Source organism: Megalopta genalis, chromosome 3 (genome assembly GCF_051020955.1).
Source record: "Megalopta genalis isolate 19385.01 chromosome 3, iyMegGena1_principal, whole genome shotgun sequence".
Taxonomy (NCBI): Eukaryota; Metazoa; Arthropoda; class Insecta; order Hymenoptera; family Halictidae; genus Megalopta; species Megalopta genalis.
Genome location: NC_135015.1, coordinates 29567517 through 29583388, shown reverse-complemented (window position 1 = coordinate 29583388; position 15872 = coordinate 29567517). Strand labels below are relative to the sequence as shown.

Here is a 15872-nt window from a genome sequence, read left to right as displayed (position 1 = left end):
CACTTGACACGATTCGAAGGGATTTCGGAAGCCACATGCCACTATTCGAAGGCAATTTGCAGGACACTTGATACGATTCGAAGGGATTTCGGAGGCCACATGCCACGATTTGAGGGCAATTCGGAGGGCACATGCCACGATTCAACCAAGATAGGCGTAGGACTAGCACAGAGAAATTCATAGCAACCCGAAATTTGTCACTTCCGAGAGAATTTACTGTATCATGGGCACACTAAAAAACATAGTTTCGAGAAAAATGCCTTTAAAGCTTAGTGTATCGATAATAATGCAAGGTCGTCGCGTCTTTCAAGCAACCATAACTTCGTTAATTTTAGGAGTTCGCGTGTAAGATTCCAGAGATGTTTCTTTCAATCGCTTAAGAAAACTCAGAAAAAGAATTGATTTCTCAGAAGTTCACGCTAGAATACCTCTTAATAAAAATGACATTTTATTGCGGTAATAAATATAAGGTAACTAAAAATTAATGTTTACATAATTACGTAAAAGTTATATAAAAAAAATAACGTTATATAGGCGGCCATCATAACAGTGCCCAATTGTAGAACAACTTCGTCAATTTTGGTTATTGACACAGTGGTTAATCTGGGGCTTCCCTATAGCAAAATAAAATAAAAGAAAATAAAACAAAAATAGTTTACATAAAGGTCTACAGAGACCGTTCATAACTGTCGGGGAAAATTATGCACAGTGACAAATGGAGGACCGTTCGGTTGCAGATATGGAGGAGGAGTGTTTCCCGGTTATTTCGATGAACACCAGCACAGGGCGCAGCGAGCTGTCGTCGTCGTCGTCATCGTCGACGACGTTGCCTGCGTCGTCTACCTCAACGATTATCCTAAAGAGAACCAGCAACCTAGTACCTGAAGATGTGGAATGCGTTGAGATCAAAGGGGAACCGCTCAGCGCGCCCAATAGTCCCTCGGAGTCCTGTCACACGACGATAGTCGACGACAAGAGCACGATAACCATGGTGTTCCCCCAGAGCCTTCATTTCCCCAAGAATCACATGTCGCAGACCAGCGACAGCGAGGAGGACGACGAGGAATATTATCAGGTAACGTTTCTCTCCCGATCCGAATTGTTGTTTTTCTCCCGCGATCGGCGAACATCGTTTCAAAATTAGTGGAAACGTCGGACAACGGGAACTTAGAATCGCGGAAACGGCTGTTGAAGGAAAGTGACCCTCGCGTAACGGACCACAATGGCCGGAGGCCGGGTCTCGCGTGTGCCGTACTAGCATCTTATGTACAGGGTGCTCCATTAGGAGCGACGATTATTCTGTTTCGAGAGGTCGTACATTTTTGCTGAATGAACAGTGGACGTGCATCCGAGATTTCAAGGTGACCTTGACTTTTTTTATAACATGGACACCTATATCTTTTTCATGCAAACGCATTGTGCATTTCCAGGTCGATTCATTGACCTTTTAAATGACCTCGAACGACCTTCAAAGACCAAAGTAGTTAAGTCTATGAATTGACCTTGAAATGCACTATCTGCTTACGTTAAATAAAACATACAATTCCATGAAAAGAAACCAAGGTCACCTTGAAATCTTGAAAGTACCTCCAGCGAGCAAAAATTTGCGATCATTATAGGGTGTACCTTTCGAAACAGGATAAGATTCGTTTGATACATTTCTGGAAACGAGCTATAGTTTAGGAGATCATTGGGTGCATTACTTAAAATGGGACACCCTGTATGCAGAGTCATAGTTGAGATTGTAAAAAACCTTGTAGACACGTGACTGAAAAAAAAAAAACTGACTCATGTCCTTTAATATGCGTGGGGAGTCGAATGGCACTGCTAGTTTTCTAATGCGCGGACGTTTCCAAGGTTATTTCAAGGTCATCTTGCTTTTTTTATCATGAACTTACATTTTTTTATTTCAGAATCATATTCTATGTAAAAAAGTGTACAACTTTCGTCTGAAACATTTCCACTGTAAGCATTCTACTTTAAGCATTAGGAGACGAAATTTATTGAAATTAAAAAATCTATGAAAAGTAAACACTTCGACGACGGCGTCAGAAATATGAAAAAAATTACAAAATCGAAGTATTTTACTCAATTAAATCGGAATCGTAAAGGAAATTTGTATGACATCAATTATTTTTTCAACATTCTTACTTCTTGCGAATCTGAATAAAATTAACAAATTATGATGTATTAGCGTAAAAATGGATTTTTAAAAATTAAATTTTAAGTAACTCTGTCACTTACATATGGGCGATACGGCAGTCAAAATGTTAATAGAGCAATTATGACACACTTTTTTAATAGTGTAATTATGATACACCTTTTTAACAGTGCAATTACGATACACTTCTTTAATAGTGTAATTATAGTACACGTTTTTAGTCGTATAATTGCACTGTTAAAATAATAGTGCAATTATGATACACTTCTTTAAGAGTGTAATTATAGTACACGTTTTTAATAGTATAATTACGTTACACCTTTTCAATAGTGCAATTATGATACACTTCTTTAATAGTGCAATAATAATAAACTTCTTCAATAGTATAATTATGCTGCACGTTTCTAACAATATAATTATGATAAATGTTTTTAACAGTACAGCTACAATACATCTTTTTAATGGTGCAATCACAATACACTTTTTTAATACTGCAATTGTGATATACTTTATCAATAATATAAATACGATAAATTTTGTTAATATTGTAATTATGGTACGTTGTTTAAAAATCTGCGCTATATAGATTTTTATAATTCAAAATTTCGCGAAGTTAATGCGTACATAACAATGGCCATCAAAATATTAGGAGACCTCTAACACAATTAGGACTCTAGGAATTAAAAAAACCCTGGAAGTTTTACGTGACCTTGAGGAATTAAGAAACTTCTAAAAATTAGGAGATCCCTGGGAATGAAGAGAGTATTTTAGTCTAGAACGCGTTTCGGGGCCGCTGTGATTATTACCGCGTCACGTTAATACATACAGCATCTTCTTTGGCTATTTCAAAACCAACCAACTTAACTACCATGGTATTTCTAGTTCCGAAGATCGTTAGAAATTTATGTTAACCGTTACAAAACACATTCGCATACATCTCTCCATTAATAACGTGTAATAACGTTAAACAGCAAAATGATATTGTCAATGTAAATAATATTGGAAACACAACAAAATTCCGAAAACTTGTATTCCATATTTTGGTTCATAGATTGCATGTACGAGTTTGTGGAAAATTAGATGAACAATTAATAAGAGAAATTAGGAAAAAATTGTATATTTTGAATATTCTTTAAGCAAATAAATTTGTCGGAACTTTTTTTAAGCGATTCAATTTGTCGATCAAAAATGCGAATTTAAAAAAAGAAATTCATTGCTCTAGGTCCTCTAGTTCTCGCAACACCTAAAAATATATGGCTTTCATTCTCGATTTGGGGAGCAATAACCATTTTTTTTTCATCCCTTAGATATAGATCATTGCAGGTCTTCCCGTGGAAGACAATATTCTTTAAGGAAATAAAGTTAATAGAATTGGCTTTTTGAAGGTTCTACAGTGTCGGACAAAAAAATAGCACACTTTAAAATTAACGTAATTTTTATTTATTTAATATTACAACCAAGGTTTTAGCTCTATACAAATTTGCAAAATACCACTATAAACATACACAAATAGACTGGAATTGCAATAGAACTGCAATAGAATTGTACAATGGGAGAAAATGATAGCACATTTAACCAAAAATCATGCATAGCAATGCTTATTAGTAGAAAATGGATTTCATGCAAAATAAAAATTGTCTACTTCGATTGCAAGAATCTATTCTCTAAGAATTAGGCGGCCTCAAAGAATCAGGTAGTCTCTAAGAATTAGGCGGCCTCAAAGAATCTATTCTCTAAGAATTAGGTGCCCTCAAAGAATCTACTCTCTAAGAATTAGGTGGCCTCAAAGAATCAAGTAATCTCTAAGAATTAGGTGGCCTCTAAGAATCTATTCTCTAAGAATTAGGCTGCCTCAAAGAATCTATTCTCTAAGAATTAGGTGGCCTCAAAGAATCAGGTAGTCTCTAAGAATTAGGTGGCCTCAAAGAATCTATTCTCTAAGAATTAGGTGGCCTCAAAGAATCAGGTAGTCTCTAAGAATTAGGTGGCCTCAAAGAATCAGGTAATCTCTAAGAATTAGGTGGCCTCTAATGATCTATTCTCTAAGAATTAGGTGGCCTCAAAGAATCTATTCTCTAAGAATTAGGTGGCCTCAAAGAATCAGGTAGTCTCTAAGAATTAGGTGGTCTCAAAGAATCAGGTAATCTCTAAGAATTAGGTGGCCTCTAAGAATCTATTCTCTAAGAATTAGGTGGCCTCAAAGAATCTATTCTCTAAGAATTAGGTGGCCTCAAAGAATCAGGTAATCTCTAAGAATTAGGTGGCCTCTAAGAATCTATTCTCTAAGAATTAGGTGGCCTCTAAGAATCTATTCTCTAAGAATTAGGTGGCCTCTAAGAATCTATTCTCTAAGAATTAGGTGGCCTCTAAGTATTAGGTGGCCTCTAAGAATTAGGTAGTCCCTAAGAATTAACTAGTCTATAATAATTGAACAATCTCTAAGAATTAGATGGCCCCTAAGAATTAGGTAGTCCCTAAGAATTAAGTAGTCTGTAATAATTGGATAGTCTCTAAGAATTAGGTGATCTCCAAGATCGTCGGAAATCAAAAAGTAAGGAAGAAATGGCCAACTCTGAATAGTTCGTTGATTCCAGGAAATGCTATTCTTAGAGCTGTAGCATCTAGGTGGAGTACGCAAGCTACAACCGCGCGAGCTCCTTACAGTCAACAAGCAGCGTTGTAAAGAGGAGGAATAGGGGACTGTTTGGATTCACCGTAGACACGATCCAACTTTTGATCTTTCTTTAGCAACACCGCTAGAAGTTCGGACCAGTACAAACAAATTCCCTCGGAACATCTAGATTGCGGATGTTTATGCGAATTGCCAGCTTTATGGACCTGTTCGTGAGAATCGAAAGGAGGAGACCAATCTTTTTGAATACTTCAACGGATCGTCGCGCCAGTCATAAAAGAAGAACGCTCGAATTCCTGACTTACGGCATTTTACTGTGTCTAAAATTTTGTATACTGACAACTGGACGGCGGACTTTATGCATTTATGATAAAAATGACCTGGCAAAATACGGAACAATGAAAATAATTGAATATGTTTTCGTTCTTTTTCTGTTTTTTTGCAATCGAGGTCGACAATTTTTATTTCGCATGGATGTGACAATAATTATACATAACTTTTAACGTGCATTTATTTTCAATGATATTTTACATTGATTAGCAGAGATAATTCATTTTTTTTCTTTTTCTGTATTTTGCAATCGTGGTAGACAATGTTATTCTGCATAGAGATTACTTTTCTACTAATAAGCATTGTTTGCACATCTGTATAACAAAAATCGTGCATAACTTCATAACGTTGATTTTTTTTCAATGGTATTTTATATTGATTAACAGAGACAATATATTTTTATTCTCTTTCTGTTTCTTGCAATCGAGGTAGATTTTTATTTTGCATGGAATCCATTTTCTACTAATAAGCATTGTATACACATGTATATGACAATAATTATACATAACTTTTAATGTCGATTCATTTTCAATGATATTTTACATTGATTAGCAGAGATAATTAATTTTTGTTCTTTTTCTGTATTTTGCAATCGTGGTAGACAATGTTATTCTGCATAGAGATTAGTTTTCTACTAATAAGAATTGTTTGCACATCTGTATAACAAAAATCGTGCATAACTTCATAACGTGGATTTTTTTCAATGGTATTTTATATTGATTAACAGAGACAATATATTTTTATTCTCTTTCTGTTTCTTGCAATCGAGGTAGACAATTTTTATTTTGCATGGAATCCATTTTCTACTAATAAGCATTGTTCACACATGTGCGTGACAATAATCATGCATAAATTTTAACGTTGATTTATTTCCAATGATATTTTACATCGATTAGCAGAGATAATTCATTTTTGTTCTTTTTCTGTTTCTTGCAATCGTGGTAGACAATTCTATTCTGCATAGAAATTAGTTTTCTACTAATAAGAATTGTTTGCACATCTGTATAACAAAAATCGTGCATAACTTCATAACGTTGATTTTTTTTCAATGGTATTTTATATTGATTAACAGAGACAATATATTTTTATTCTCTTTCTGTTTTTTGCAATCGAGGTAGACAATTTTTATTTTGCATGAAAATCCGCTTTCTATTAATAAGCATTATATACACATGTGTGTGATTATAATTATAAATAACTTCATAACATTGATTTATTTTCAATGATATTTTACACTGTCTAACAGAGACAATACATTTTTGTTCTTCCTCCGTTTCTTTTAATCGAGGTAAACAATTTTATTCTCCACAGAGATCCGCTTTCTACTGATATAATCATCGCTCTTGCACAAGTGTATAATACAAATCGTGTGTAACTCCTTGACGCTAATCTGTTTTCAACGGTTTCTACTAGCATACCTCCTCAAGGCCTCAATCATAGAGATTCGCACTTGCATTTCGGAAAATATGTTCCTCAAGCAAATGCGAAGAAACCATCGATTTCGACAAAACATCTCACTAGCGTATCTCTCTAACGTCTTCTAGGAGGGCGAAACTCGACTACATCGTTAAAAATAACAAGATTTACCACTGGGATAAAGTTGCCTAATACGAGACCCATTCTTTTTTAAGCCATAATTTCCGATTCGAAATACAGGATTTCCCGGAAAGAATCATCCGATTTCAAAAATTTATATTTTAAAAAATTACACACAGAAAATTATAATTCAAACACGAATATAAGTCAAAAAATTGGGATCAATGTGCAAAAAATAGTATACTTCAAAAAATACTTCAAAAAATTACCTTGAGGGAAAAAAAACATGAATCATAATATTCGTAGCTTCGAGCTAAACAATGTTGTCCGGACACATTTTTTAAATATCAGCAAAGGTAGCGAAGCTATTTTTTTATAACGTAAGCGGATAGTGCATTTTAAAGGTGAATTCATTGACCTGTAATACTTTGGTCTTTGGAGGTCGTTCAAGGTCATTTGATGCCGTTTAAAGTTCACTTTTGTTAGTGTGAATCGCGTTATATTTACATACGAAACGACGAAATGCTGAAGGAAGATTAACTTTTGGGACGTTTAACGAAAATTTAAACAACATTAAATGATCTTAAACGATCTTCGAAGACCATATAAATTTCTTCTAACAATTAGAAAAAAATTATCATCGTATCTACACATTCTCTTATATTTTTTCTATCTAAAATTGTGTCATTAGACCTATAATGAATTATTCTAAAATGAACAATGTTAAAAAAGAATTCAAATAGTTTGTAAATGTTCACAATTATTTTAGTTATGTTCGGAACATTTTTCTTAATTTCAGAGTATAACTTAAAACGGATATACTTAAATTTCTATTTAACAGCAACATTGCTTTCTTAATCTGTTCTATTACAAATGAAATAGTAACCACAAATATATACAGGGATGTCCCTTGTAATAATTTTTATGATTTTTCAAGTACTTGTGACAATCTAATAAAAAAATATTTACAGTGAAATAAACAAATGTTGAACACTTTTTTCCGATAATTGTCACATTATATTTCTAACGCAATAGTATTGTAGTTCGTATTGAGCAGAATTCAACAACCTAGGATATGACCTTCGGATGACCTTGAAGTCGTACGAATCGAAGTTTCAATAGAAAATTACAATCGGCTCAATTAGGTGATATAATAACCTGTGTTTATTATCAAGACTCGAAATTACATTCAATTCAGAAACCATTGAAATTTTCTATAATTTCGTAAAATATTTTCAACATTAGAAAATGTTAGTGCAGATGGATGCTGCCACTTGAAGTATCTTACACTATGAATATCTTACAGCAGATTTACTGTTCCACGTGCATTTCTTTATCATTCGCCACATATTTACAACATATCAACTTTCTCGGTGTTAGAATACATTGTCGACAAGGTAATATTAAACAACTATTTGCATCCGGTGACAAGTTAAGATTAAACGCCAGAGCTGTCTTAATAGCTAAGCCACCGCATGTGCACATTTGTTCTTTTGTTGCGAATAGTCCACAGTTCGTAGATAAGTTTATTCTTAGATAGAAATTTCCAGTAAAACACAAAATTTACACAAGATTCCTGAATTTAATGTAATCTCGAGACTTGATAATGAACACAAATCGGTCACCACCTATTCGAACTGTTCGTCAATTTTTGATGAAATTTAGATAGTTTTGCCTTCAAGGTCATTCGAAGGTCATACTACGTTAGACCGTTGGATTCGTCTTGGTACGAGCCAAAATACAATTAAGTAGACAAATATAAAGCTTAAATATGAAAACTATTTGAAATTTCTCTCTTTGTTGCACTGTGTAGCCAATTTATTTAATTAATTATTTGTTTATTAGATTACCACAAGCACTTGAAAAATCGTGAAAATTACTAGGGACATCCTGTATAAATGTGAATGCTATTTCATTTGTAACAGAACAGATTAATAAAGCAATGTTGCTATTAAATAGAAATTGAGATATATCCGTTTTAAGTTATAATGAAATTTAAAAAAATGTTCTCGACGCAACTGAAATAATTCTGAACAACATTTACAAATTATTTGAATATCCTGAAATTTATTATTAATATAATATATAATATAATTATTTATCATATATATAGTATAATTATATGTATATAATATATATAGCATAATCATATATAATATATAACATAATTATATATAATTATATAGTATAATTATATATAATTAGAATTATATTATATTTATAATATTTATATTTATTTATATTATATTATATTTATAATTATATAGTATAATTATATATAATTATAATTATATTATATTTATTTAAAATATTTATAATATTATTATATTTATAATTATATAGTATAATTATATATAACATATATAGTACAATTATGTATAATTGTATATAATATATATAGTATAATTATTATTAACATAACGCCTAAAAAGACCGCTCGATTCCCGCAGAGCATGGAGGTGGAGGAGTACAGCGGCGAGGCGTGCGACGTTAAAGAGGTGAATTCGCGGACGTCGAGGCAGGGTTTGCCGCCGACGCCGCCCAGCAGTGCAAGCTCCGACAGCGAGGGTACCGCTTCCGCTTCCTGCTCGCCGGAACGCCGAGATTCCCAGAGCTCCACGCACGCACAGAATCTCAGGGGCCTGCTGACGCCCAGGCTGTACGTGACGAACAGTAGTACACACACCACACGGCAGCCGATCCACACACCCCTGATTTCCTGCCAGCCGGTGAGCATCTCAGCATAGCTCGTTCGGCACACCGCGGAACAACGCGGGCATATCCGTGCGCCGTAGTACGCCAATGTGTATTCACTCGCTTATTTTTCTCGTCGGTTCTGCAGAAAGGCTCCACGGGAATTCTCACGCTGACCGAGGAGGAGAAGAGGACGCTGATCGCCGAAGGATACCCGGTGCCCACCAAGCTGCCCCTCACCAAGCAGGAGGAGAAGTCGCTGAAGAAGGTGCGGAGGAAAATCAAGAACAAGGTGAGCTTCTGCTTCTTTATTTGGGATCTACTCGGGAATCTGTCTCGGTCTCCTAGAACAAAATCTCAGGGAATTTCTTTAACGTTAGAATACCTGGGCGGAAAATATTCCAACACCTTTCGGAACGCAATTACCTTTTTTCGAAACTCGACTTACTTACTCGACTTACTCTTGGATTTTGTTTTAATATTAATATTAATTTATATATATATATATATATATATATATATATATATATATATCGTCGATAATTCTAGTATTAATATTAAAACAAAATCCAAGAGTAAGTCGAGTAAGTAATATATATAGTTCTTGCAGGTCAAGAATCCAAGTTCGCTCTAATTATTTTCATTATTATTATTTATTATATTATTATTATTATTATTATTATTCAGTTTATAATCAATTCTCTTTCATTAAATAGGAAAGAATATATAATAATTGAAATGATCCCAGGAATTCCTCATTTTTGGGACACACTGCATATAAAAACGCATATAAAAAAATATTATATAACATTATACAAATAATTATATAAATAATATATTAAATATTATGTTACATATTATATTAAATATTACATTAAATGTTATGTTAAATATTATATTAAATATTATATTAAATGTTACATTAAATATTATATTAAATGTTACATTAAATATTATATTAAATATTATATTATATATTACATAAAATGTTATGTTCAATATTATATTAAATATTATATTAAATATTACATATTATAATAACAGACTATTATTAATATTATTATTATAAGTAATTATTGGTCGCTCTAACCAAACGCCTATGGCTTCTCGTTGCAGATCTCCGCGCAAGAGTCACGCCGGAAGAAGAAAGAGTACATGGACGGTCTGGAGCGACGAGTGACCATGCTGACGAACGAGAACTCCTCGTACAGGGACCGGCTGAACGCGTTAGAGGACACGAATCGCGAGCTGCTGAAGGAGCTGCAACGCCTGCAGTCCCTGCTGCAGATGCAGAACTCCTAAGAGCCTGGCCCAGGAGCAGAACTCTCGTGTGCCGCGGGGACTTCGGATATTTCGTCCCGAAATTTGAAGACTGCCGGCCAAGCAGTCCTCTCAGTAGTGTTCCTGATGCGCAAACGTCGCATCGGGACCGTGTCGGTGCAATTTCAATTCGGCCCATCGAGAAAGCGGGCCTGGCTGGGGCCTCGGTCCCATTAGTTAGCTTCTAAGTCAGTGAGGAAAGGCCGAGGGGAGCCTGTTTCCCAGGGAGCTCGTGCAATCCCGTTTACATTCCTGCGAAGTCTTCCCATCGAGGAGGCGGGTCGAGTATTTCGGATCGCTCTGTTCAACGACCAATTTTTTAACCTAAGATTAGTCTTCCCGGTTCCGTCGCGGAGGGGAATCGAAGAGGTTCGGTGTCCATTGACCGGGAGTGCCTTCTGTCGCTGGTTTCGGTGTCCCTTCATCCCGAGGAAGATCAGCCGTGATCCAAGCGCCGATCTTCGGGCGAGGACCCGCCTCGAACTTCGACGACCCTGTCAAACCCTCGCACAAGGTGGTCCATCTAAACGGGATCCGAATGCCCATTCGAACTCCCATAGTGCTAGAAATTTGCTGGCGAGTGACGACTTTAAGGAGGCTGCCGCGATGACCTTGATCACGATTTCAACTCGCAAGGATATTCTCCTGAATGGCCTGAAATAAATGTTACTAGTAGGCCAGTGGAGCCGGTTACTGTGGTGTGGACCAATTACTGTGCCGTTGTTTTGCTTGCCAGCGTAACTGACTGTATATTTATGGAATAAGAAATATTACATTTTTTAATTGAAATATAAATGACATACGAAAATATAAAACTTAATATATAATATTAATTATGCTGTGCCTTTGTCTTATTTCCGGGCATGATTAACTTCATATTTATTGAATAAGACATATCAAATTTTCTTGTTCTTTCATTTTGTGTATTTTTGAATGAAAAAATTAACAGAGCAGTTGTACTAAGACAAATGTTCGCTGATCTATATATATATAATCATTGTATTATTTAGACACATTATTATCTATTAGAGAGCTTGAATGAAACTTTTAGATAATAGAATATTTTGGCATCAGGGGATATTATAAAAATAAATATTGCGATAAGAGAGTCTCTACTGTATGTCTTATTTGACAAATATAAACTTAATTACACCCGAAAACGACGCAAAGGCACGGTAATCGGTCACCCCACAGTAACTAGCTCCACTAGGCCATTTATTATAGTCTAGACTTCGATCATCGTGGAAAGAATAATCGAAGACCTTCAGAGTTCTGAAATAACGACCTTAGAAAAAATATATTCTTACCGAGCATCGGATGAGAATGCTTCGCTTATTAGTTATAATTCGAAGAGATAATCATCTGCACCTCCTTAGATGGACCACCCTGCACGTCTATTGTCGATGATTTACGATTTATTGCGCTGCATTTTTGTAAACAAGTACCAAAATGATGGAATCGGTCGACAGAAGGATTCGATCGAGTTTTTTTTTACCGTATCGATCCCGACGAATTTCGATCGGCGGTTGTCGAAGCTCCAGGCCTCGCCCGGGTCGCCCTCGTGTCCGCATAATTACCGAACATATTAACCGTTCGAGCGAAGACCGTGGAACGGTTTATTGAGAAATGATTTCGCGCGCCACACGCTCGGCAAGCGGGATCGTCGCGAAAAATCAAAAAGCCAAGAGACACGTTCGACCGCTCCGAATCAAATAAGGAGGGGATGTTAATAGGTAAGCGTGGAGAGAGTTTATTAACTATATTATATATAAATAAATATATATATATATATTAATCGTCGAAGTATTTATGACAGTCGGGAAGCAGTTTCTCGGACGCGTTCGCGCGATCCAGTTCGAATTTCGTGACGTCGACGACGTCGGCGTGTCCACGAACGTCGCGTTATTTTAGGTATAATTCGCACCAGCCCCCCCCCCCCGCAGATTTGTACGACATATTTTCGGACGATGATCGTCGTTTTTCTGGCTGAACGATTTCCGTTGAGACGGGATTTCCTGCGAGCGGCCAGACGTAAACGACTAAACGTACGCGCTCGACGCTTGCGACCAGCGTCTGGAGAAGGTGAAATCACGTTTCGAAATGCATCGAAATTTACTTGCGCTCGCGCCACCGTTGCGAGAAGATGACGACGATGATATTGTGCTGAGAACTTCGACGTAATGAAACGGAAACGACGTTAAAGATGTATTACATACGGGAAGCGAGATGAAGAGGGTTATTGTAGCGTTTTAACCCTTTGCGCTCGAGCGACGACTCCGAGGCACCACTAAAATCGTTATATCACGTTCTAAGATCATGTTTATATCGTCGAAGTTTAGGTTTGAAACATTATTCGAAGCGCAACTGTTGTATGAATCACGAAACTCACAATTTGGCATGCATCAAAACGCACTTTGCCGTATAAAATGGAAATACTGTGGGTCGGAAAAGTTATTTTCAATTTACAGTTAAAACGGCTTCGAGTGCAAAGGGTTTATAAGAAAACATTTACGGCGAGAGGAGACACACACAGTGCTGCGCATAATTATAGTCTGAAAGTAACGTTTACACTTTTGCTGACATTTAAACCAAAATCTATATTCTTATATTTCTATTTTCTATTGCTTCTGATATAGAAGTACGCGAATGTGATGGTTTGTTAAGTTTCGTTTTAGATATCACTAAAAGTGCAGAAGTTACTTTGTTTCTATAATTATTCGCACCTCTGTAGAAACAGTTTTTTAGACTGAGCGAAAACCAAGTAAATTTTATCTGAACACTTATTTGGCGATTATTCTTTGGACATTTTGATACGTGAACGACGAAATCCACCGCAATGCATTCGCGTCTAGGAGAAAAGAACAGCGTTATTTTCTGTGACATCGGTGCAAATGCGTTGGACGCACACGTCGGACGCGCACAGGAAACCCGGCCTTAAGGTTTCAGCGACACAGCGAGTAATGAACTTTATCACCGTTACTGGTAGCCTTCGATCTTCTTTCCTTCTTTCCTTATGTTAGCGTAATTACTCGTTTTTCAATCGCGGTTCACCGAAGCGGAATACGAGGCGTGATTCGCATATAATAAACATTCGTTTTATCGCGCGCAATGAGACCTCCTCGCTTTCGAAGGGAACGAGCCCAAAATCGAAGCCTCCATTGACCGTCCGCGTCCGCCATCTTGTCGGGCGCGTCGCGAATTTTTCGGCGTCGAATTTCCAGGCGGCGTGGCGCGACACGGAAAATCCTGTCGCGCGAACTCGACTCAGTTTTCGACGGTGAATCGCCTTCGCTCCTCTCGAATTACGCTTCGTCCTGTTCCCGCGATCGAACTTGCCGATCCAGGACCCGATGGCAGCAAAGTGTCGTGGCTTCGCGTTCGCGGTCTGTTCGAGGTAGCGTTTAAGAAGCGCCGACGAGAGATTCGAGAAGGAGGCTGCTCTCGAATGGACGCTCGTCAGACCGACGTCGGAAACGAATCGCGGTCGGAAATGTTTCGGTGGGACCACGGAATTCCTTGGACCCTTGCGAGCGAGTCTCCGGAAAGCTGAACTGATCGATCAACGAACGGGTTGCTATAATCGTTTGAGAGACGATGGAGATGCTGTACACCTGTCTTGCGTAAAATTTTCCAGATTCCGATACGTGTGACCGATAATAGTAAATTATTAGAGATCTTTTATTTTAGATTGCAATTTATACACAGAATCGAGTGTTCGTTCTGTAAACGGTGCTAAAACTTGTTAACGCTATAACACTACAGAATCCTAAAAGTTACTATTTTATGTTACTTTATGAAAATAATGGGAGTGCGTTTATTCAGATGTTGTAGAATTTTTATCAGAATATTAAAACGGATAATTTTAATTCCCCAGAGGATTGAATGGAAACATTTGAAGCCCACGATCTTCGCAGGTCCAATCATTGTAAAGTTGATCAGTTTGTCTTCTGGAACAGGCGTGGACGCCGATTTTGCCGGGTCGAAGCGTTTCTCTGTAGAAAACGAGAGCAACGAAACCACACGCCTACTCGAGGCGCTGACGCTAAACCTCCTTTGATAATAATTGCAAGCCGAAGGTGTTTCAGGCAATGGTCGTTGCCCACGTCTGTTCTGAATAGTTCAAGTCGCCTACGCCAACCGCCCAGTGCATGGGTCACGAAGAAGATTCGTATTCCTCGTAGATAGATTCCTTCTGGCGAAGATTCAGGTTCTATTTTAGACGCCTTCGAGTACGTCTTCCTGTCTTTGCTGCAAAGTATAGTAATGTTTCTCTAATTGACGCTCGGATTGTCCACAGAAATGGACAATTTGGGAAGAGGAGGTACGATTATTCGAACCTTGTTTTTATAGTTACGAATTGAGCCGTTTTATTTTGAAAATGGCCTAAGCTCATTTTTCAAAAACGCCGAGCCAGCTATTTTAATATTCACATTTCTACGTGAAATGTGAGCAATATTTTTTACACAAGCATATTTTTTAAATTAGCGATGTTTTTTAATTCATTAAAACGTAAAAACCTTAAATATCTGGATTTTCAAATAAATGGACTTAGGCCACTTTCAAAATAAACGGCTCAATTGTCAACAACTATAAGTACGAGCTGCAGGGCTCGAATATCTATCTTCTTTTCCAAAATTGTCTATTTTTTGTGCACAATCTGAGCGTCAGTTAGGGAGCAAAATTAAAAAGTTATGTTTCTTCAACTTTTTCTTTTAGCAGAATTGCTCCTCCGCTGTCAAAATGTCTTAGACTATCTTTTCTTTAAAGTGATATTGTCGTTAATAGAATGAAATTAATAATTCATTCAATATACTTGGAAGTGAGATATCGAGTTCTAATAAATGTTCTAGAGTGTTCAAATTATATTCTCAAGCTTTTGGGTCTCAATAATGATGCTAGTGTTTGGGTGACAGTTCTCTGAAAAATTGAACTGAGTTGAATGTATACAATTTTTTATAATTTTGCTTTATCGTTTTGTAACAAAAATCTCACGATATGTTTTTAGGGTTAAAACGAACATGCATAAATATTATGTACAGGTATCCAAGACAAAGTAAGTCAATTATTGACTCGTATTCTCGATTTTCACGTGCTGACTCGCAGACAATTTTTATCATTTCAGAGAAAGACATTCTAAGAATATAATAAGTTGATTTATTATCGACGGATATATTTATAAATGCCATAATTTCTAATAAT

At 36.5% G+C, this 15872-nt stretch overlaps 1 protein-coding gene across 1 annotated transcript in view; it reads left to right on the top strand.

Moving 5' to 3' along the window:
- Positions 1–14539, top strand: part of CrebA (Cyclic-AMP response element binding protein A) — a 103760-nt gene extending 89221 nt beyond the window's left edge. Inside the window, exons 4-7 of the mRNA XM_033473774.2 lie at positions 738–1075; positions 9110–9388; positions 9502–9645; positions 10470–14539. Of these exons, the coding sequence (XP_033329665.1) occupies positions 738–1075; positions 9110–9388; positions 9502–9645; positions 10470–10655 (947 nt within the window). The 3' untranslated portion in view covers positions 10656–14539. The remainder of the gene's footprint in view (positions 1–737; positions 1076–9109; positions 9389–9501; positions 9646–10469) is intronic.
- Positions 14540–15872: the final 1333 nt, after the last annotated feature.